This window comes from Populus euphratica, unplaced genomic scaffold, assembly GCF_000495115.2.
Source record: "Populus euphratica unplaced genomic scaffold, PopEup_1.0 scaffold2604.1, whole genome shotgun sequence".
Classification (NCBI taxonomy): Eukaryota; Viridiplantae; Streptophyta; class Magnoliopsida; order Malpighiales; family Salicaceae; genus Populus; species Populus euphratica.
The window spans coordinates 23-20,693 of NW_011502434.1; the positions used below are offsets into that span (position 1 = coordinate 23).

The 20,671-nt window shown below is 33.9% G+C and overlaps 2 protein-coding genes, 1 long non-coding RNA gene and 1 pseudogene across 7 annotated transcripts; all 4 read right to left on the reverse strand.

The window, feature by feature from the left end:
* Positions 1 to 633: 633 nt before the first annotated feature.
* LOC105119174 (uncharacterized) lies at positions 634 to 5,572 on the reverse strand (the record flags this gene model as incomplete). Its single annotated transcript, XM_011017292.1, has 3 exons — positions 5,304 to 5,572; positions 3,731 to 3,875; positions 634 to 708 (listed from the first exon to the last, which is right to left on the reverse strand). Coding segments are annotated over exons 1-3 (299 nt in total), but the record flags the coding sequence as incomplete, so codon positions are not given.
* A 1,245-nt stretch (positions 5,573 to 6,817) lies between these two features.
* LOC105119172 (protein SUPPRESSOR OF npr1-1, CONSTITUTIVE 1-like) lies at positions 6,818 to 12,590 on the reverse strand. Of its 3 annotated transcripts, none has more exons than XM_011017288.1 (7): positions 12,474 to 12,590; positions 11,604 to 12,154; positions 10,150 to 11,236; positions 9,740 to 10,039; positions 8,187 to 9,644; positions 7,476 to 8,096; positions 6,818 to 7,394 (listed from the first exon to the last, which is right to left on the reverse strand). In XM_011017288.1, the coding sequence occupies exons 2-7, from the start codon at positions 12,080 to 12,082 to the stop codon at positions 6,831 to 6,833; spliced, it is 4,509 nt and encodes a 1,502-aa protein (XP_011015590.1). In that variant the 5' UTR covers positions 12,083 to 12,154; positions 12,474 to 12,590; the 3' UTR covers positions 6,818 to 6,830. The 3 variants fall into 3 exon arrangements, with proteins under 3 accessions (XP_011015590.1, XP_011015591.1, XP_011015589.1); XM_011017289.1 differs by having other exon boundaries at positions 12,478 to 12,487; XM_011017287.1 differs by having other exon boundaries at positions 11,604 to 12,590.
* A 2,446-nt stretch (positions 12,591 to 15,036) lies between these two features.
* LOC105119175 (TMV resistance protein N-like) lies at positions 15,037 to 16,421 on the reverse strand (annotated as a pseudogene).
* Positions 16,422 to 16,477: 56 nt separating this feature from the next.
* On the reverse strand, positions 16,478 to 17,214 carry LOC105119173 (uncharacterized). Of its 3 annotated transcripts, none has more exons than XR_841092.1 (3): positions 17,053 to 17,214; positions 16,913 to 17,014; positions 16,478 to 16,798 (listed from the first exon to the last, which is right to left on the reverse strand). It is a non-coding gene; the product is annotated as an uncharacterized LOC105119173 (long non-coding RNA). The 3 variants fall into 3 exon arrangements; XR_841091.1 differs by having other exon boundaries at positions 16,478 to 16,802; positions 17,053 to 17,213; XR_841090.1 differs by having other exon boundaries at positions 16,478 to 16,573; positions 17,053 to 17,208.
* Positions 17,215 to 20,671: the final 3,457 nt, after the last annotated feature.

Here is a 20,671-nt window from a genome sequence, read left to right on the forward strand (position 1 = left end):
TGGTAAGGTTTTAGTTTTTTTTTAAATTACAACATAATTTATGAAATAATCACTATTGAATTTATTTTCTTTATTTTCAGGTTCACAAACATTGAAGCCACTCAAGTAATATCATCGGCGTTTAAATCGTCGATGGAGATTCCATTATTTCAATGGAGTCAGATATCCAAGCATCCTGAATAGATGCCTTAAATCAATGCATGGTTTAACAGGTTGGAGGTTGGTATTAATTTATAATTTTTAGCTTATTAATATAATTGTAAATAAATTATTATTTTTATTTAAACTTGTTCATTTATACACAGTACAAATTCTGCTGGGACAGTGAGCATAACACTATTGTGAGGAGGGTGCGGGAAAATCATGTGACAACTAGGTAAGATCGAAAACAATACAAGATTTTTTTAGATAAAAATTTATTTTTTGAAATGTAATTTTTGGTTGCATGAAGTAGGTTGCGTGATTTTTCGTATGAAGCACAAAAAAAAGCAAAAAAAGCCGTGAGGGATAGGGGTTTCCAAGGTTGGAACGATGTTGCGGTTTGGAGGGATTTCAAACTGATATACATCCCAGAAGATATATGGTTGCACTATATTGAGCACATGACGTCTGAGCAAGTCACACAACGCTCACGGTCTAGTGCTGTCAACTGGAATCGGCCAATTCATGGCAGGGTGACAACATACACTGGGAGCTCCGTTCCATTTACTGCACATGCAAAACAGATGGTAAGATTAATTTAAATGAAATATATTGTTAAATTTAGTTGTTGTTAATATATCTTTTTTCATTATAGGCTGCGTCTCTTGGATGTGAGCCGAGCCTGATGGAGCTCTTTACGGAGACACACGTGCAGAGTTAAGACTGGCAGAAGGGGGTGCAATAGCTCATTGATAATTGTGCTCAACATTTCATGGTATGTTTGTTCAACCATTTTATTTTATAAGTTATTATGTTTATTGAATTGAATATGATGATTACTTTTTTATTTTTATTTTCAGGAGACCTATAATAATTGATTGAGGGAGAGATACAAGGACGATATTTTGAACCATCCAAAATTCGATCCAGATTTATGGATAGAGGTTGGCTCATCAGGTGGACCCAATAAAAATTGGGTTTACGGGCTCTCCAACAGTATAGCCGACAACTTGCGGTCGATCTGTAGTGTTTCAACCATTGGGAGCTCCAAATCTAAGGCGCTCGAGGCCTAGCAGCAACACACGGCTCAGCTCACCGAGAAATACGACCACCTATCAGCGGAGTACGCGTAACTCAAAACATCTCAAGCACAACAAAAGGTGGAGTATGAACAACAAAATGTGGCTTATGAATAACTTTGTAAAATGGTTATGAACATGGCAAATAGTGGATTATGTGCACCTAATCCTTTTTTGCCGTAAAACCACCAGCCTCCTCTAGGATCTCCTCCTCCTCCTCTAGCTCCACCTTCATATTAATTTCTAATAAACATTATTTAACTTTAAAACTTCATTTAATATTTTTTTTGAAACATATTCAGTTTGTAATGAATATTATTTGACTTTGTTTTTTTTTTTGTTTAATATAAATTTCATTTGCATAATTGGTTTGTATTACAATTAATTTATATAGCTTTATATTATATGTCCTAAATAATTTTTTAAAAACAAATTTAACAGTAGCTACCACATGATTAGTACTTAAAAGTGTATTTTTATCAAGGTTTTATATCATCATTTTCCACTTGAAGTATCAATAACTCTTTAACTAGAGCATATTTTATAATAACGTATCTAATAATATAAGATACCTTTAATTTCTGGTGAATATTCATGTTAAATATAGGCCTATCATATAAATAAAATAATTAACTGATGACTTTAAGAACTGAAATTGAAAGGATAAAGAGATGGCCAAACTTAGAAAAGAGATGCCAGTGCAGTCCAAACCAGAACACTGCTCTGTAATTCGGTCATATCTGGAGCTGTAGATCTCAGATTTAGGTCTACTTTATATGGATGGAAAGGTAAGACATAGACATACAACTTTTATATGAGCCCAAGATCTAAAAAGACCATTTTCAAGTCTAAATTGGAGCAATAACAAAGAAGTCTGAATTTGTCTTCGAGCCCGAACACTGTTCAGTATTTGACCCATATCTAGCGTTCTAGAAGTTCAAATGATCTGACACAATAAAGCTGAGACAATTTCCTACAACTTTCATGTGCAAGTGGTTCCAGTTTTGATGTTATCAATGACATTTTGGGTAGACAAGAGAAGATAAGGATTACTGTCAAGTCAAGAGTTGGTCACCTACTCATCAATTAGTCATCAAATCAATAGTTTCTAATTTTGACCTATAAAATGAGGTATTTGCCATGCATTTAGGCATCTTTATTTTCATATCAAGATTATGCTTTTGCTTTTTCTCTTTGTATTTTTTGTAATGTTTATGCTTTGCTTTAATTAATATCAAGTTTACGCTTTTCATTTCCTTTCATTTACTTAGTTAACTTTTATCTTATTTATCTTCTTATTTTGTTTATTTATTTTTCTTTCTTTCATTATGTTTAGCTAAGTTTATTATATCAAGGTGAAAAGGTTACACTAATGGTGTAAGAATAAGTATAGTGTAAGCTTAATATGGACTTTAATGTTTGATACTAACATGTTTTGTATTTGTTATCTTATTCACTCTTTAATACTTTGCTTGTTAAATGACTAATCATGATTTATGTTGTATAACACTTGGTACAACAAATACTTGGCACTCTCATAGCCCATATTGTATGATATAACTGATACCTGAGCTATGAAAGGAACTTGATTTGTTGTTAACATATGTTATAATCATGAATGCTTAACGAGATTTACAAGTATTAGCATTAATCGAATAAGATGACTAATGTAATCATGTTAACAATCTATAATTCGATTGGAACCTTCTTTGTGTGTGGTTTCCAATTGAATAATAAGAGTTTATATTATACTTGTTTGACATACCATTAGTAGAACCTCTAACCTTTACATTTGTTATTATCATTATTTAATCCTTAAATTAATATTTCATCTCGAAGTTCCCATCTTCTTGTTTTTCTTCTCCTTCTTTTTCTTTATTATTATTATTATTATTATTATTATTGCTACTACGACTACTACTACTACTACTATTGTTGTTATTGTTGTTGTTGTTGTTATTGTTGTTGTTCTTGTTATATATAATTTATACATTTAACCTTCTTGTGGTTCGATCCTGGTCTTACTGGGTTATTTATTACTTCGACACTCCTGCACTTGGGAGAAGACATGAATCTTTTAGTCATGTCACCACACTTATTGAAGAATTTACAGACAGATTTATTCGGTCGGTATTTCATACACTCACCGACAGCCTTGCCAACAATTAGTTTCCATCGGTAAATCACGATATCACCGACATAATACAAATTTGTCGGTATATTTGAAGTAGGAATTTTTTTTTGGTGCACAAATTCGGTCTGTAAAACCATTGGCAGATGATTTTTTTTTACCGACCGATATAGCGATGAAATGTTGAATCACTATCAAAAGGTAACCCGACGGATATAATTCATCGGTGATGACATCGGTAAAAAAATCATCGACGAACTTCTAATCACACACCGATGGATTCATTCGAAAATGGGCATGCAAAATGGAACAAATAATACTTATATTCATGTATTCAAGTGAAACTTGCAAATGGTATAGAATATAGAGAAAAGGTTACCTGGTGACTTGTGAATCCCATCCAGAAATATTTGACAAGTTAGCTCTCCAGCTTGAAACCTTTTCCATCTTCCATTTAAAATTTATTTCAAGCACAGCAAATGCATTTCCAAAACTCCCTCTCTGTTCATCTACTTTGTATGGGTCTACATGATAAAAAAAACTGGTAAAACAATCTGCCCACATGTTCTATTGCATTCTAGTATCTTCTGTTGGGATATTGTCATTAATGGACAACAACTTTGCAACATATCCTAAGAAATAGGGTTACCATTGTCAAAAGGCTATAATAGTAGTTGCACCAACCATTGACAAAAATGATGCAACTCATTCATGTTAGCATTTATGCCATGATTTATAGCCTCTTGTCTGCTATTGAATTTTTTTATAAATAGAGGTATTATTTGAGAGCAAGAGAGAGAGAGAGAGTGAGAATGAAGAGAAGAGAAAAAGAGAGAAAGAGGAGCTGTCAAGGGTAGCAGCCCTACTGTAATGTGCAGCTGTGTGTGAGAGCAATGGGAGTAGAGTTTGAGTGAAGTGATCTTCCTCCTTTATTTGTGTTGTAACTCTTTCTCTATTTTTTTCTAATAATATTAGTTATTTTCTCATGGATATAGACAGTTTGCTGAACGATGTTAAATATTATGTGCTAGTATATTTAGCTTTCTATAATCAACTATCAGAACATCACCGGTCCGAACTTCCAACATCTTCGTAAGTTCATCCACACACCACAGAGAAGATGGATAGGTTTTTGAGAATATCACTACGGGAATTCTTCACTCTTCAATTGTTCTCAACAGTGTAGGTTCAATTTCTTCACCCATTACAAGATCATTATCTGTGAAAGTCTAGATTTGTTTACGACATAAGGCATCGTAGAGATGGCTGGTAAATTGTCACGGGTATCCGTGCCTCTAAAACTGAGGAATACATCATACTTCCGTTGTTGAGCAGTTGTAGAAGAAGATGCCATATCCGACATTCACTAGCTTGTGCAGAAAATCACTTGAAATTAGAAGATCATAGATACTCTCTTTTTCACTTGGTAAAGAAAAATTAAGGATATAAATCACAGCAGATAACACTAAACAACAGTCGAGAATTTTAAGAGAAGGACAAATCACTAAACTCTTTAAACACTAAACGCTGAAACCCACCTTACAAATATCAAGGATTCAAAAATTTGTTCACAAAAAAATCACTAGATCCTTCCACGCCAAAATGCCGACAAAATGGGAATACTTGAAGTTTGTTAATGGACTAGAAAGTTAGAAACCATGCTCAAATGTAGGCTTATGCTCAATCATTTGATAAGAAAATAATTTTTTTACTTCAATTTCAGCAAATAAATCTTTCATTCAGCTAGACTCAAAGGGAAACCGTAAGACTTGGAGTTTTACAGTACGCTTCATTTATCAAATAAACATGCAATCTCAATCAAGAAACCCAGAGAGAGTTGATGATTGAAATAAAGAAACAAACAAAAACAGACCCAATTCTCAAACCTTAAACTAATGGTAGCATCAATTTGAATACTATAAAGTGGAAAGAAGAAAAGAGTTTGGACTTACAGAGTGGATACAGGAAAGACAGGAAGAGGGGTCCGGCAGCAACTTTCTTGTTTGATGTTTCAGTCAGCCAAGAAACCATAGAAGAAAAACTACACTGATTCTTGTTTCCAACAAGAGACCGAGAACGTCACAAGATGATCTTTTCCATGGGAAATGGATAAGCAAAGAAGACTCGGGGGAGTCGAATGTCAAGGCCTCGTGCTTTCCTATCACTGAGGACGCATTAAATTTGGAACGGAACGGCAATGTTGGGGCTAAAAGGGAAGACAATTCCTAACTATTGGTCAAGTAGTTTACTGGCGAAGGAGACATATCTTTAAATTTTTTTAAAATAATTTGTATAAAATTTAATTTTTTATAATATATCTTATTATTTTCAGATTATTCAAAAACAATATTATCATTTGTTAAAATATATATGTACTCAGAAATATTTTTTAAATCTGAAAAAAACTGTCAAATGTCATTGATCTCTCTCTTAACTAAAACTTTCACGCTATTAATATCTCAACAAATTATTTAATTTAATATAATCTAGAGTCAAATTTAATAATACAATTATAAAATTATATTATTAATTGATTTTTTTAATTTAAAACATCAAAGATTAACTTAAAATAATAATTAATAATCAAAATAATGACCAATTGTCTTATGTCAAAATAAAGAGAATATTTTGTATTTAAAAAATTAATTTTTTTTATTTTTTTCAAATTATTTTTTATTTTCAAATTGTTTTGACATGCTAATATTAAAAAATAATTTTTTTAAAAAAATATATTATTTCAATACATTTCTAAATAAAAAATATTTTAAAAAATATTTGTTATCATACTCACGAAAAAGACCCTAGACTATTTGCTTAAAATATTAAAATATTTATATGTTTAATCTTAGAAATATTTATTTAAAAAATTAAATTATTTCAATACACTTATAAACAAAAGTTATTTTAAAAAACAACTTTTACTACTTTTGCAACCTTTATTGTTTATTTGAAATTTTTATATGTTTAAATAAAAAATATTTATTTATGATAAACATTTTATCAGAAATATTTTCTTAAAATTGATTATATGCTTTTAAAAATTTAAAATTTCAAAATTATTTAAGAATAAAAAAATTTAGAAACAAAAAGAATACATTAATCTTAGATTAGTACATGAAATGAACACCATCACTAATAAAAATAAATAAAAGAAAAACTAACCATTTAGATGGTAACTCAGTAATAAAAATTTGAAATAAAAAAATTTGTTTTTTTCTGTAGTTTTAAATTTGAGTCTCGTGATTGCTTATATAATGACTATTAAAAATTTATATGTTTATTAAATTCAAAATTTATAAAATTAAAAAATAATTTTTATCACACTCTCAAAAGCTGGTACAAACATCATGTTAAATTAAAAAAAAAAAAACTAAATGTAACATTAAAATTTTATTCTTGGACTCGGCAGCACTTCGCACCGCTATATCCTTGTTAAAATAATTATTAAATTATTTCAACCGTGAAACCCAAGTTTCATATTAATTATGCCTTCTCTTTTTTCTCCGGCGAACAACAACGCCAAAATAATCCTCCCATCTCATGTCAAGGTCATAGAACCTTTCTCTCTTGGCTTGGTGCATTGCTTCCAATCCATCATTCGCATGCAGTAGACGGACCCCACACTCAACTACTTGACAAAGATCTAATGGTAAGAGATTACCGTCCATATCTTCTAGTTGGAATTCAACTGAGACCTCACTGTATATCCTAAACATATCTTTTTCTTTGGCAACCAAACAGGGATCAAATCTCATAACTATGTTTTCCGAGTTGATGCGCCTCTCCTCAAACTCATTATGGAGATAGCAATAGAGATCATGGCTATCACCGTGCTCATTGCGGAAGTGATATGTGCATTTAACTTGCAACTCAAAGTCGAAAGAATAAAATGCAATGACAGCGCAAAGACAGAAACCCAAAAACTCGCTATTAGCCGATAGCTGGAATGTTACTGTAGATCCCCAGCTTTGATGGCTAAACCACTCCGGAGTTACATCTTCAGGGAGGCAAGAGCTAGGTATCCTTTTTGAGAAATTGGGCTCCTGTTAACACAATTAAAATGACATCTTTTTAAAATGAGACGAAGAAAAGAAAAAAGTATATCAGAGGTCTGAGAAACAGACCTGAAGGTATGCCAAGAATTCAGAGGTCCTATGCATGACAGAATAATCCCGTCTCATGCCTTGGGACCTTGCTCTCTTGGCTTGGAACCTTGCTTCCAATCCATCTCGATCCAGAGGATGAAAACGAGAGAAGCCTGGCATGATCAAATCAAACTGATGTATCCCATCTTCATAGAGTAGACGGACCCCACACTCGAGTACTTGACAAAGATCTAATGGTAAGAAATTGCCGTTCATATCTTCCAGTTGGAATTTAACTGAGACCTCATTATATTCACTAAACATGTCTTTTCTTTTGGCATCTAAACAGGGATCAAATCCCACAAATATGTGATCTGAGCTAATGAGCTTCTCATCATACCAACCATGGAGATAGCAATAGAAATCATGACTATCACCATGCTCATTGTGGAAGTGATATGTGCATTTAACTTGCAAACTATGGTTGAAAGAATCAAATGCAATGACAGCGCAAAGAGAGAAACCTAAGAACTTGCTATTAGCCCAATATGAAGATAACTGGAATGTTACTGTAGATCCCCAACTTTGATGGCTAAACCACTTCGGAGTCACAACTCCAGGAAGGCAGAAACTACATGCCCTTTCTGGAACATCGGACAGCTGTTAACACAATTCAAATAGCATCGTTTTAAAATGAAAGGTGGCAAATAGAGGAAAAAAAGATGTATATCAGAGGTTTGAGAAACAGACCTGATGGTATAACCTTTTGGTATAAAGTTGAAATTTCAATAATGAGTACGCCAAGATTTGATTGGTCTCAAGCAACCTCATGCAATTACTGAAAATGAATTCAAAAATGTTCCCCTCAACTACAGTTGATGAGCTTGATTCTAGATAATTCAAACTCTCGCAATTGTCTGCATCCAACTTTGATAGCTGTGGTGGAAGCTCCGGTAATGATTCAAGTCTCTTGCAATTCCTTAATCCTAGATATTGTAACTCCAAGAGTTTGTTGATGCTTATAGGTATAGTCTTAAAATCGTTTCCACTTAGATCTAACACTTCCAGTGACGATAAACGATCAAGACTGTCCGGCACTTCCGATAGACTGCAACCATCTAGATTTAGCTTACGCAAACAATCTAAATCCACGCATCTCTTGGGCAGTTGCAAGTCAACAAAACATTCGATGTCATTTAGATATTTGCAGTTTCCCACTTCCAAGCACGCAAGTCCCTTCAGATTTCCAATCGGTGAAGGCAACTTTGTTATGCGTGTCTGTTCTAAATAGAGATATCTCAAAAATACCATCGGCTCCAAAACTTCTGGAAAATTCCTAAATTGGAGGCAACCTGAGAGATTAAGCCTCTCCAGTTTTCTCAACTTGCAGATGCTGCTTGGAAGAATCTCAAATTGTTTGCAGTTTCGCAGGTGCAATTCAGCAAGATCAAACAAACATTCTATTGAAGAGGGAATCTCTCGTATTGCAGTCCCATTTAAATACAGCTCCTTTATAGCATTGGAAACCTTTGGAAACTCCGTGATACTTGAGCAACCGGAAAGATCAAGTTTTTTAAGGCATCTCAACTTAGAAACCGCACTTGGCAGATTCTTTAGCCAGTTGCAGCCAACTAGATCTAAATAAATGAGTTCCCTTAGACCACCAATTGAAGATGGCAGTTCTTCTATTGCAGTTCCATTCAAGTACAAGTATCTTATATTCCTCGAAAAATCAGGAAGCCTGCTGATAGATGAGCAGCCAGAGAAGTCAGCAATTTGAAGAGATTTCAACAAATATATGTTTTCTGGAAGATTAACCAGGTGTTTGCAGTTTTTCAAATTCAACGCAACAAGTCCACTTTTTTCCCCAATTGATTGGGGAAGCTCTTCAACAGCAGTCTCATTTAAATTTAAATATGTCAGTTTCCTTGCAGTCTCTGGGCACTTCTTGATATTTGAACAACCAGAAAGGTTCAGAGTCTCCAGAAAACTTGAATTAAATCTACTGGGAAGATTGATTAGTCTTTTGCAGCCTCTCAAATCTAAATCATTAAGCTTGTCAAGATGCTGTATAGATGAAGGAACCTTATCCAAACTTGTACAGAATTGAAGATTCAATCTCTCAAGGTTTCTGGCCGTTGAAAGGTCTGGCAGGGAAGTTATGTGTTCACAATTGCTGAGGTTGACATCTTTTAAATTGACGAGATCCTGAAGCCAAATGGAATCAACAAAAAGAAATTGCATGTGCATACCACTCTAAATTTCAAAGAAAGAACTATGCATGCAGAGTTATTTTAGAATACCTGTTGTCCTCTCCACAGTTGCTTAACCTTGCTAGATGACAGGCTAAGTTCAACAAGGTTCTGTGGACAAAACATGCTAGGCAAAGATGTCAAAGGGTATCCATCCCAATGGAGATACCTCAACTCTTCAGAAAGATACTCGAGGCCATGAGGAAGGTGCACTCTGCATTTAACTCCAGCTTCAGAATTATAAATTTTTAGCAGTCTAAGTTTATACATCCTTTCCAAGGCTGTAGAACTCAACTCAATTTCTCTTATTTTAGTAACATCCAAGAATATCCCTTCAACTTTTCCAGTTCCCTGAAAACCAGTGAAGGAGAAACAAAGTTTTAAGTAAGATTTTAAACTTACTAGCACAACCATATCGCATTGCATATGAAAAGGAAAACTTTCGTGTATATGAATCTCACCAGATTATTGGTCAACACTTGATATACATCTTTAGGACTCCACAATCTACTCTGTCTTCCTAGCTCGTCAAGAGATTCTTTTCGAACAACTTCATGGGCCATTTCTTGCAAAAGATCATGCATTTCAATCTTGTCATCTGAAATTTTAATGAGGCACCTGTCAATGAGAACACTAAATCCAATATCTGTTTTGAAACCGCAGCCATCTAGTATTCGCTTTACAAAATCAACTCGATGCCCTCTAAAGAAACATGCAATGTCGAGAAATATACTCTTCGTGTTATGATCACGTAGTGCATCAAAGCCTATTCTCAGCAAGTCATAAATATTCAGCTCAGGAAAGCTTTCAATCTCATTTAATTGAGATTCCCAGAAATATCTTTCTCTGCCAAATAAGAAGGAACCCAAAACTTGAAGAGCTAATGGGTTCCCTTTGGCATAATTTATTGCCTTGATTGACAACTCCATATAAGCTTTTGGGGGGTGGTTTCCCTTAAAAGCATTCAAGCTAAAAAGTTGAACAGCTTCGTGGGAATTTAATTCCTCAACCTCGTATATTTCATCAACTACATTCTTAAGTACTTGCTTGTCTCTTGATGTGATAACAACAACGCTTCCTTCACCAAACGAGCGCTCTTCAATTAAATGCTGGAATTGTCGTACATCATTCACATCATCCAAAACAAGGAGAACTTTCTTGTGGCAGAGTCTATCCCAGGTGAAAGTAGGTATATGTGGTGTGCCAACGCGAAGATTTTCTTCCTCCAGTAGTTTAGAAAGAAGTTCATCTCGTAGATCATTTAATCGACCCTTCTCTGATTCCTGCCTTATGTTCGGAACAAAGTGGTGGCCTTCATATTGACTTGAGAAGTTATCGTAGAAAGCTCCCGCGATAGTTGTCTTGCCAATACCACCCATGCCCCAAATTCCTATTGAGCGGACATCAGATGGCACAATAGATAGTAATTTGTTGATTTGCTCAATACGTGAATCTACTCCAACCAGACCTCTTAATTTGCTTGGGGATGCATCATTTAACCTTTTCCAGATAGTTTGCACAACTTCTCTCACTAATTTGGACTCCGGACTGCAAAAAATGAAATGGGTGAATGTAAGTAATGTATCTTACACAGCATCTTTAGCTCAAATTGTGTCGAAGGTGAGGTTTCCATTAAGGTGAATGTAAGTAATGTAAGGGAGTGATTTTTTTTTTTATTATAAGAAAATGTTGTCAAAGGTGAGGTTTCCATTAAGGTGGAAGTCCATTGGCTGTTGATGGAAGTTAGTTTTCCACAAAAAAACAGAACAGACTTGTGCCTTTTCAAGCAACAAGTACTATGAACTAAGAAGCACAAATGATTTACCGGAGAAAAAAAAAACTATAATATGCACAAGAAATTTTAATTTCTATAATTTCAGGAAAAAAAAAGTTGAAGATGAGAATCTATAGTTACCTAGTAACCTGTGAATCCCATCCAGATATACTGGCTGCATATGTCAAGCCAGCCCTCCACCGTGGCACCCTGTCCATCTTCCCCTTGAAATTTTTTTCAAGCTCGGCAAATGCATTTTCAAAACTCCCAGTCTGTTCATCAACTTCAGATGGGTCCACATGATAGAAGACCGGTAAAACAATCTGCCCATAAGTCTCTTTGCATTCAAGTATTTTCACCAGTTCATCCACACACCACGGAGAAGATGCATAGTTCCTGGAGAAAATTACCACAGAAATTCTTGATTCTTCAATCGTTTTCAGAAGGGCAGGGGTAATTTCTTCTCCTCTTTCAAGCCCATCATCAATGAAGGTCTTGATTTTCTTACGACACAAAGCATCATAGAGATGGCTGGTAAAATTATTGCGCGTATCCTTGCCTCTAAAACTAAGGAACACATCATGCTTCCATTTATGAGCAACAGCAGATGAAGATGCCATATCAGACAGTTACAAGATCGTGTCTTCCTCAATCACTAAGGATCGAAATAAGTAAGTGCTCTCCTTTTTCTCCTAAAGACATACAAAGAGCACCCATTTCAACAGCTGAACATTCATTAAGAGAAATTTAAGTCTAAGAGTACAAGAACGCACACAACATATATTTATCAGAAAATTCCTCAAACTCTTAACGATGGATATGATCTATCTTAATTTGATCACTCGTCACTTGCTACCAATGCTAGTTTGCTATTACTTCCATTGCAAGAACAGTCACTAGCGGAGCAAAAAGAATTACAGATGGAAGAATTAATACGTTCATGAATCAAACTTATCGAACTCGTATATATAATCTTAAATATAGAAGACAGCATGAACCAGAAAGACTTACCAACAGATCATAAGAACAGTTGACTTGTGTTTTGCATCAGCAAGACGAAGAAGAAGCTGCAGAGTGTTGATGATAAGAGACGATTTTTCTTGTCTATTGCCTTCTCCTTCTCCTTCAAGTAAATACTTACAGAAAATCTGATCTCATCGTTATAATCTAAATGTAATATCATATATTAATCAAGAAACAGGTGAATGTGAAAAGACTTTGGGATCAATACCAAATACATTGGCCAATGGACTTGTCAATGGCAACGGTCTGAATCTGTTAAATTTAAATAAGCAATAATTACAATATTGCCTTTCTTGAGTTAATGGACAGCGATTAACCTCTCTTAAATATTTGGATGCGTATGTGTTTTATATATATTTTTTTAAAATCAATGGAGGTTGGTCGAGAACTCCAATTTCTTCGGCCTTGATATAATTGGAAGGACCCTATCTTTTTTTAAAATTTGCAAAGTCAACTCTGCCTTGCATCAGCTAAAAGTCAACACGTTAAAAGGGGTTTAATATAATACTTTTTTTTAAGAAAAAAAAGAAGTTTGTCTGGCTAGGCAAGGAAAGTTTCTTCGGGGGCTTTGTTAATCTTGATTAATAAATAACTAGCTCTCATTAATCTGGGGTTGTGATATGCACACTCTTTGACTTGCACCACAAGAAAACCATCACTGTATTTTTTTACCTTTTGGATTCAACCCATAGGCAATGACTTTGTCTTTTACAAATTTAATAATTGTCACATTCGAATGTTCAATCCCAGTCATTACCTAACCCAAGGGATCTTAGCCTAACCGAGCTTCGTAGAGTTTAACCGAACCTGGCTAAGGGAATAGAGAGAAAGGAAGGAGAGCTCGATTGGGCAAAGACGTAACCCAATTGGGGGGCCTATATATATTTATAGTATTACCACTACCATTTATTTTAATTTACTATGAAATTTTGTAACCTTCTCCAATTTCCACAACAGAGGATCTAAAGAGTTTTATTATTTGTATGATGATACTCATATTATACTTGGATCTATCTTACAAAATATTATCCGAGTTCTCTTAAATTTTTAACCTAGTTCAAACTCAATTTTCCTAATCTATTAATTTTTTTCGTATAGATAATGTAATGGAGTGCTATAAGGATAGTGTTTTCCTAAAAAAAAACATTTTCTCAAAATGGTATAGTTCTGTAATGCTCTCGTGTCCATGAACTTATGAACATAGCGGGCATGCAATAATACTATAAGGAATGTTTATAGGAGAAGTTTCTCTAATAGCTATGTGCTATATCACTCGTGTTCACTGATTTGTTATTGTAATATCTTCCCGTATAGGTTGCACTGCATGATATATTACGGCCTTCTATTAAGAATAATCTCACACTACTCTGAATTGAGGATATTGCATCGCCAGTATAGTCCTATTCACAACCTTCTGGATTTCATGATTTTCAGTATTGCCACGTTATACAAGATTAAGTACGCTAGTACGTAAATTCTAAGGGGGTGTAGTTCAACCACTCACATCCTGAATTTATTTTTTAAAAATTAATAATTTGAATTATATAAACTTTAAAATTACTAAAATATTATAGGATCATTAATTTTAAGATCTTAAAAAATTAATTGAAATATACATAAATTAACCAAACATCTATAATTACACAGTATGAAAGCAATGAAAGGCGAAGATTTTTATCTTCTTTTTTGGCTTCCGCTGTCTACTTGTGGGATGGAACCCTTTATGTAAACAGATTTGCAGAATCTGATTATATCCATGTTAATTTTCTTGGTGAGGCCAAATTAGCAAAGTCAACTCTGCTTTGCATCGGCTAAAAGTGAACACGTTAAAAGGGGTTAAAAAAAAAAAGAAGTTTGGCTGGATGTGAAGAGAAGATTCTTTGAGGGCTTTGTTAATCTTGATTACTAAATAACTATGTCTTATTAATCTGCCATTGTGATAGGCTGTTTTTTATCCAATTATAAAGAAAAACTTGTTTAGTTAATAAAAATTGTTCCTAAATATAATTATATTTCAAATATTGATTTTCTAAAATAATTTATTTTTTATTCAGAGATACTTGTTTGTCATTTATTTTATATGTAAAAATCTATTTTATATTAGTTTTAATCAAATATATATTTTTTAAATCTATATTTTTAAAACTGCATCTAAAAGTATTTTTTCTTAAATTTATTTTTTCTTTAAATTGTAACCGTAAAAACCTACACGTTAAATAACTCTCCCTTTCTTTGTTTTTTTAATTAAATCTCGAGGACTATTTCGAAATTGGATCAAAATTTAATCAAGGTTTGTTGTTCTATTTAATATAATTAAAAAGAAAAGGAGAAAAATATAATTGACTTTCTTGTACTATCTTACTGAAAACTATTGTTGGCTTTCTTGCATATAACGCAATAATGCTTTGTAGTTTGATATAAAGGTCCAAAACAAAGCTGCTTTTTAGGTTGATCCAATGGAGTTCTGTAAGTAAATTACAGGAGTAAGTTGGATGGGAATTATTTGAAATCAAATTAAAAACTGAAATGCAAATGCTATTTTGTTTTATGAGAAAACAAAAGCCTACAACCCATTTGAACTTGCATTGTCTTTTGGACTAAACAGGAAAAAAAAAATCCTCGTGATAAACAAAACCCAGTAAGCTAGAAGCAACAGACTGATGGTTTTGCGAGGGAGAAAAATGAAATTTGATGAAGTTCTCCCATTCTCCTTTACCCTTGTTGTCTTAACTCCATTATTGCCCTAAAATAACTTACCTTTAGAGTGATGATTTATGTAGACATTGCCCTGGAAATTAAAAAGTAAAAAAGGTTTAGTGATTAGAAGGTGTGGAGATTTCATCAACTACATTCGTAAGTACTTGCCCGTCTCTTGATGTTACAACAACAACCCTCCCTGCACCAATAAAAGGTACTTCAATTAAATGCTGGAATTGTCGTACATCATTCACATCATCCAAAACAAGGAGAACTTTCTTTTGGCAGAGTCTATCCCTGATGAAAGATGGTATATGTGGTGTGCCAACGCGAAGATTTTCTTCCTCCAGTAATTTTGAAAGAAGTTCATCTCGTAGATCATTTAAATCCTTGTCTGATTCCTGCCTTATGTTCGGAAGAAAGTGGCAGCCTTCATGTTGATGACTTGAGATGCTATTGTAGAAAGCTTCCGCAATAGTTGTCTTGCCTATACCACCCATGCCCCAAATTCCTATAATGCGGACATCTGATGACACAATAGATAGTGATTTGTTGATTTGCTCAATGCGTGAATCTACACCAACAAGACCTCTTAATTTGCTTGGGGATGCACGATTTAACCTTTTCCAGATAGTTTGCACAACTTCTCTTACTAGTTTGGCCTCCGGACTACAAAAAAATGAAAGAAGCATCTTTAACTCAAATTGTATCTTTACGTCGAATAAAAAATCTATAAGAAACACAGAACGGACTTGTGCCTTTTCAAGCAACAAGTACCATGAACTAAGAAGCACAAATGATTTACTGGGGAAAAAAAGGTTGAAGATGAGAATCTGTAGTTACCTAGTAACCTATGAATCCCATCCAGATATACTGGCTGGGTATGTCAAGTCAGCCCTCCACCTTGGCACCTTGTCCATCTTCCCCTTAAAAAGTTTTTCAAGCTCAGCAAATGCATCTCCAAAACTCCCAGTCTGTTCATCAACGTCAGATGGGTCCACATGATAGAAGATTGGTAAAACAATCTGCCCATAAGTCTCTTTGCATTCAAGTATTTTCTCCAGTTCATCCACACACCACGGGAGATGCATAGTTCTTGGAGAAAATTACCACAGAAATTCTTGATTCTTCAATCGTTTTCAGAAGGGCAGGGGTAATTTCTTCTCCTCTTTCAAGTCCATCATCAATGAAAGTCTTGATTTTCTTACGACACAATGCATCATAGAGACGGCAGGGAAAATTATTGCGCGTATCCTAGCCTTTAAAACTAAGGAACACATCATACTCCATTTATGAGCAACAGCAGATGAAGATGCCATATCAGGCAGTTACAAGATCGTGTCTTCCTCAATCACTAAGAATCGAAATCAATAAGTGCTCTCCTTTTTCTCCTAAAGACATACAAAGAGCACTCCACTTCAACAGCTGAACATTCGTTAAAAGAAATTGAAGTCTAATAGTACAAGAACCCACACAACTTATATTTATCAGAAAATTCCTCTAACTCTTAACGATGGATATATACTAGCTTAATTTGATATAATCAATCTTAACATGATCACTCGTCACTTGCTACCAATGCTAGCTTGCTATTACTTTCATTGCAAGAACAGTCACTAGCTGAGACAAAAGAGTTACAGGTGGAAGAATTAATACGTTCATTAAACAAACTTATCAAACTCGTATGTATAATCTTAAATAAAGAAGACGCATGAACCAGAAAGACTTACCAACAGATCAAGAACAGTTGACTTGTGTTTTCCATCAGCACCTAATACAAAGAAGAAGCTGAATATTGTTGATGATGAGAGACGATTTTTCTTGTCTATTGCCTTCTCCTACTCCTTCAAGTATTTTTCTTGTCTATTGCCTTCTCCTACTCCTTCAAGTAAATTCTTACAGACAATCTAATCTCACCGTTATCTAAATGAAAGATTGTTTGATCAAGAAATATGTGAATGTGAGAAGACTTTGGGGTCAATACCAATTATTGATCAAGAAACAGGTGTGTGTGAGAAGACTTTGGAGTCAATACCATATACTTCGGCCAATGGACTTGCCAATAGCAACGGTACCCTGTCAAATGGATGGGCTTCCTAAAGCTACTTGTTTGGGTCTTCCAAATCAAAATCTGAACCTTTTTAAAGTCTAATAAGTAAAAAAATGCCTAGCATGATTACTTCCTGTTAATGAAATGAATCGTACTGTTTTTTTTAAGTTAACTGGTTATTATGATATATGCTCCATGTGTAATTCGTATTATTTTCATATTTAGATTAACGAAGTACTAATGAAAAAGACTATTTAAAAACATATACCAACATTGTAAAAATATATATTATATAATTGATGATAAAATAATGTTCATTTCAGCTGGTAATTCCACTAAATAACTTGCATCATCTAATTTTATAATTTAATTTAATTTTTATTTTCAAAGCAATTGATCCTTTAATATTGCTTTACTTTATGATTAGTCCTGGTTATTTGTTTTTCATGCATATGCATGAGATTCTAGATGTGTCGCGGAAATTTTTAATCTTTTTGTTAAAGCTTAGTTTGGGAAAGAAAAAATCAATTTTATTAATTTTAAATAATTATAACTTAAATAACCAAATTTGAACATTAAAGAAATATTTAGTCTTTTCTGTCAAAATTAGGGTTTGATTTGTAATGTTAGGGTGGTGTTCATGTCCTAATTTTTATTTTGATCCCTTAACTCTTTTTTTATTTATTTGATATCTTCACATGGGCTTTATTTGAGAATGACTTTGTAGTTTGTTTTAGATGCCATATATAATATAGGGATCTTACACTATTGGAAAAAAAATTATGAAACTTAGTTGATTCTTGGTTTTGATGAGTAAAATAAAATTCAGCTAATATAGAACTATTAAGTGTTTAAGGACTAAAATTAAAAATAAAACAAATATAAAAAGTTAGTAAACACGTAGGATAAATAGGTTGTGGTGTGTAGCACACGTACTAATGTTAGAGAGATATTAATTATGTCTATTTATGTTTTTTTGCATGAACACACTAAAGAAATTGCCCCTTTTTTTATTTTTATGACTTTGGGCATTTATCACAGGCTGATAAAAGAGAAAAGAGGAGTTCTGGTAACTGATTCTGGAATTCCAGAGGTAAAGTCATCATCTATTCTCAATGGGGTTTAGCTAGAAGCCTCGAGCAAAACAAGTGGTATTGTTGCACCAGCAGCAAAGAGTAGCGCTTCATGGGATGAGGATTGGGGACCTGTCTCAAAAGTATCTTTCACTGCACACCGGACTTCAGCAAGCAACTCATCACCCGCTCCATCTATTTCAGCTAATCAACAAGTTCAACTAGCATTTTTGCAATCAGAATCTTCCATGACATCTGCAGTATCCAGTACGCAGTCAGCCATATCATGGCCTCCGGTTGATATAGAATGGCCTCCAAAGACATCTTCAACTATTATTCCTCGGCTAGATGATGGGGGAGAGGAGGGGGGCTAATCTGATTTTATAGGTTCAGCTTTATGTGAAGCCATTACCAAAGCCTTGCTGGTTATTTATATAAAAAAAAAATAGTAAGGCCCTTTTTTTATATTGTGCAAGTTCAATATTTCCCTTCTATAGTTCTTTTCTGACATGTGCTCTATGAAAGCTACATTTGTAATCTATTTTGCTTTTAAATCTTGTAAATGACTAATTAAATTTTGCTTCGAGTAGGCAGCGCATAATTATTTTTGTTTTTGCTATGAATAAGGTAACTAAAATGCATAAAAATACGCAAGAATAAGGCAATCAAATTAAAAGCAACATTTCATTCATTCAAGCTCTGACATGAAAAAATGTGAACATGGATGATCCATATCTTGCAACACCTTCCATCTACTTCACTACCCCTACATATCTATCTGGTGCACCTATGATTGTTCTACTAATCCTTCTCTCACTAGCCTTAGTGAAATTATTGACTAATTCATCTTATTAGACTGTTGAGCAATGACACAGCTTGTTGATGGGTTTTAAGATAAAAAAAATCTAGTATCCATCATAATATGAGTCCATGCCTTCAGCCAAGATCTGCCAAACCAATCCACCACTAATTGTTCCTTCATTTCTTGCAAAGTCGTAGATGCTTGTATAGACTGTATCAAGAAAGAATCCCTCACACTTGTATTGTATCCTGGATCTTTATTTAATTTCCCAAACTCAGCAAACACCAATGGCTTCTTCAATGTGGTTTTCACTATAAGATTTCATAACTTTATCAATGGAAATATTATGTTAGAGTGTGATTACCAGTTCGTCAGTTATTTATTTTTCGACGTCTTCATCGATGGAATACATTCGTCGGCTTTCCTCTTATTGGTAATTTCATATTCCGTCGCTATATCAGTCGGAGAAACAAAAAAAAAATTTGTCAATGGTTTTACAAATGGAATTTGCAAGCCAACATTTCCAGCCCGAAATATACCGACGGATTTTACTCCGTTAGTGATATTGTGTTTAACTGACAGAACCAATTCGTCAGTAAATGTGTTGGTGAGAGTTTTGAATTACCGACCAAAATATTTGTCTTTAAATTCATCAGTAATTGTGGTAGCTACTATCAAATGCTGACGGAATGAATCCGTCGGTAAATCTATCAGTGAATGTGGCAATCAAATGCCGACGGATTCATGTCGTTGGTAAAAGCCTTTCTAGTACTTTTTCCTAAATATGTTTTTAAAAAATTATTTAGAATACATAATATAAAATTATACAAATTAATGGTAATTAACCAATTATGCAAATAAAATTCATATGAAACATCAAAAGCAAAAAATCAAAGTTAAATAATATTCATTACAAATAATGTATTTCAAAAAAAAAATTAAATGAAATTTTAAAGGTAAATAATGTTTATTACAAATTAATATAAAAGTGAAGCTAGAGGAGGAGGAGATCCTAGAGGAGGAGGCTAGTGGTTATACAGCCAAAAAGGATTAGGCGCACATGTTCCACTTTGTGTTGCAATGTTTATGATCATTTTGCCAAGCTGTTCATAAGCCACCTTTTATTGTTCATACTCCGCTCTTTATTGTGCTTGAGATGCTTTGAGTTGTTCAAACTCCGCTCTTTATTGTGTATAAGACTCTTTGAGTTGTGTGTACTCCGCTGATAGGTGGTCGTATTTTTCGGTGAGTTAAGTCGTGTGTTGCTACAAGGCCACGAACTCCTTAGATTGGGAGCTCCCAACTATTGAAACACTACTGTCCGACTACAAGTTGTCGATTTTAGTGTTGAAGAGCCCGTAAATCCTATTTTTATCAGGTCCACCTGACAATTCAACCTCCATCCATAAATCCAGATCAAATTTTGGATGGGTCAAAATATCATCCTCGTATTTCTCCCTCAACCAATTATTATAGGTCTCCTGAAAATAAAAAAAAAATTAATCATCATATTCAATTCCATAAACATAATAACTTACAAAATAAAATGGTTGAATAAACATAC

Coding starts and splice junctions, on each gene's coding strand:
- LOC105119172 (XM_011017288.1), bottom strand. CDS start 12,082: ATGGCATCTTCATCTGCTGTTGCTCATAAATGGAAGCATGATGTGTTC. Junction 8,097..8,186: donor CCAAAAGGTTATACCATCAG/GTCTGTTTCTCA, acceptor TTGTGTTAACAG/CTGTCCGATGTTCCAGAAAG. Junction 7,395..7,475: donor AATTCTTGGCATACCTTCAG/GTCTGTTTCTCA, acceptor TTGTGTTAACAG/GAGCCCAATTTCTCAAAAAG.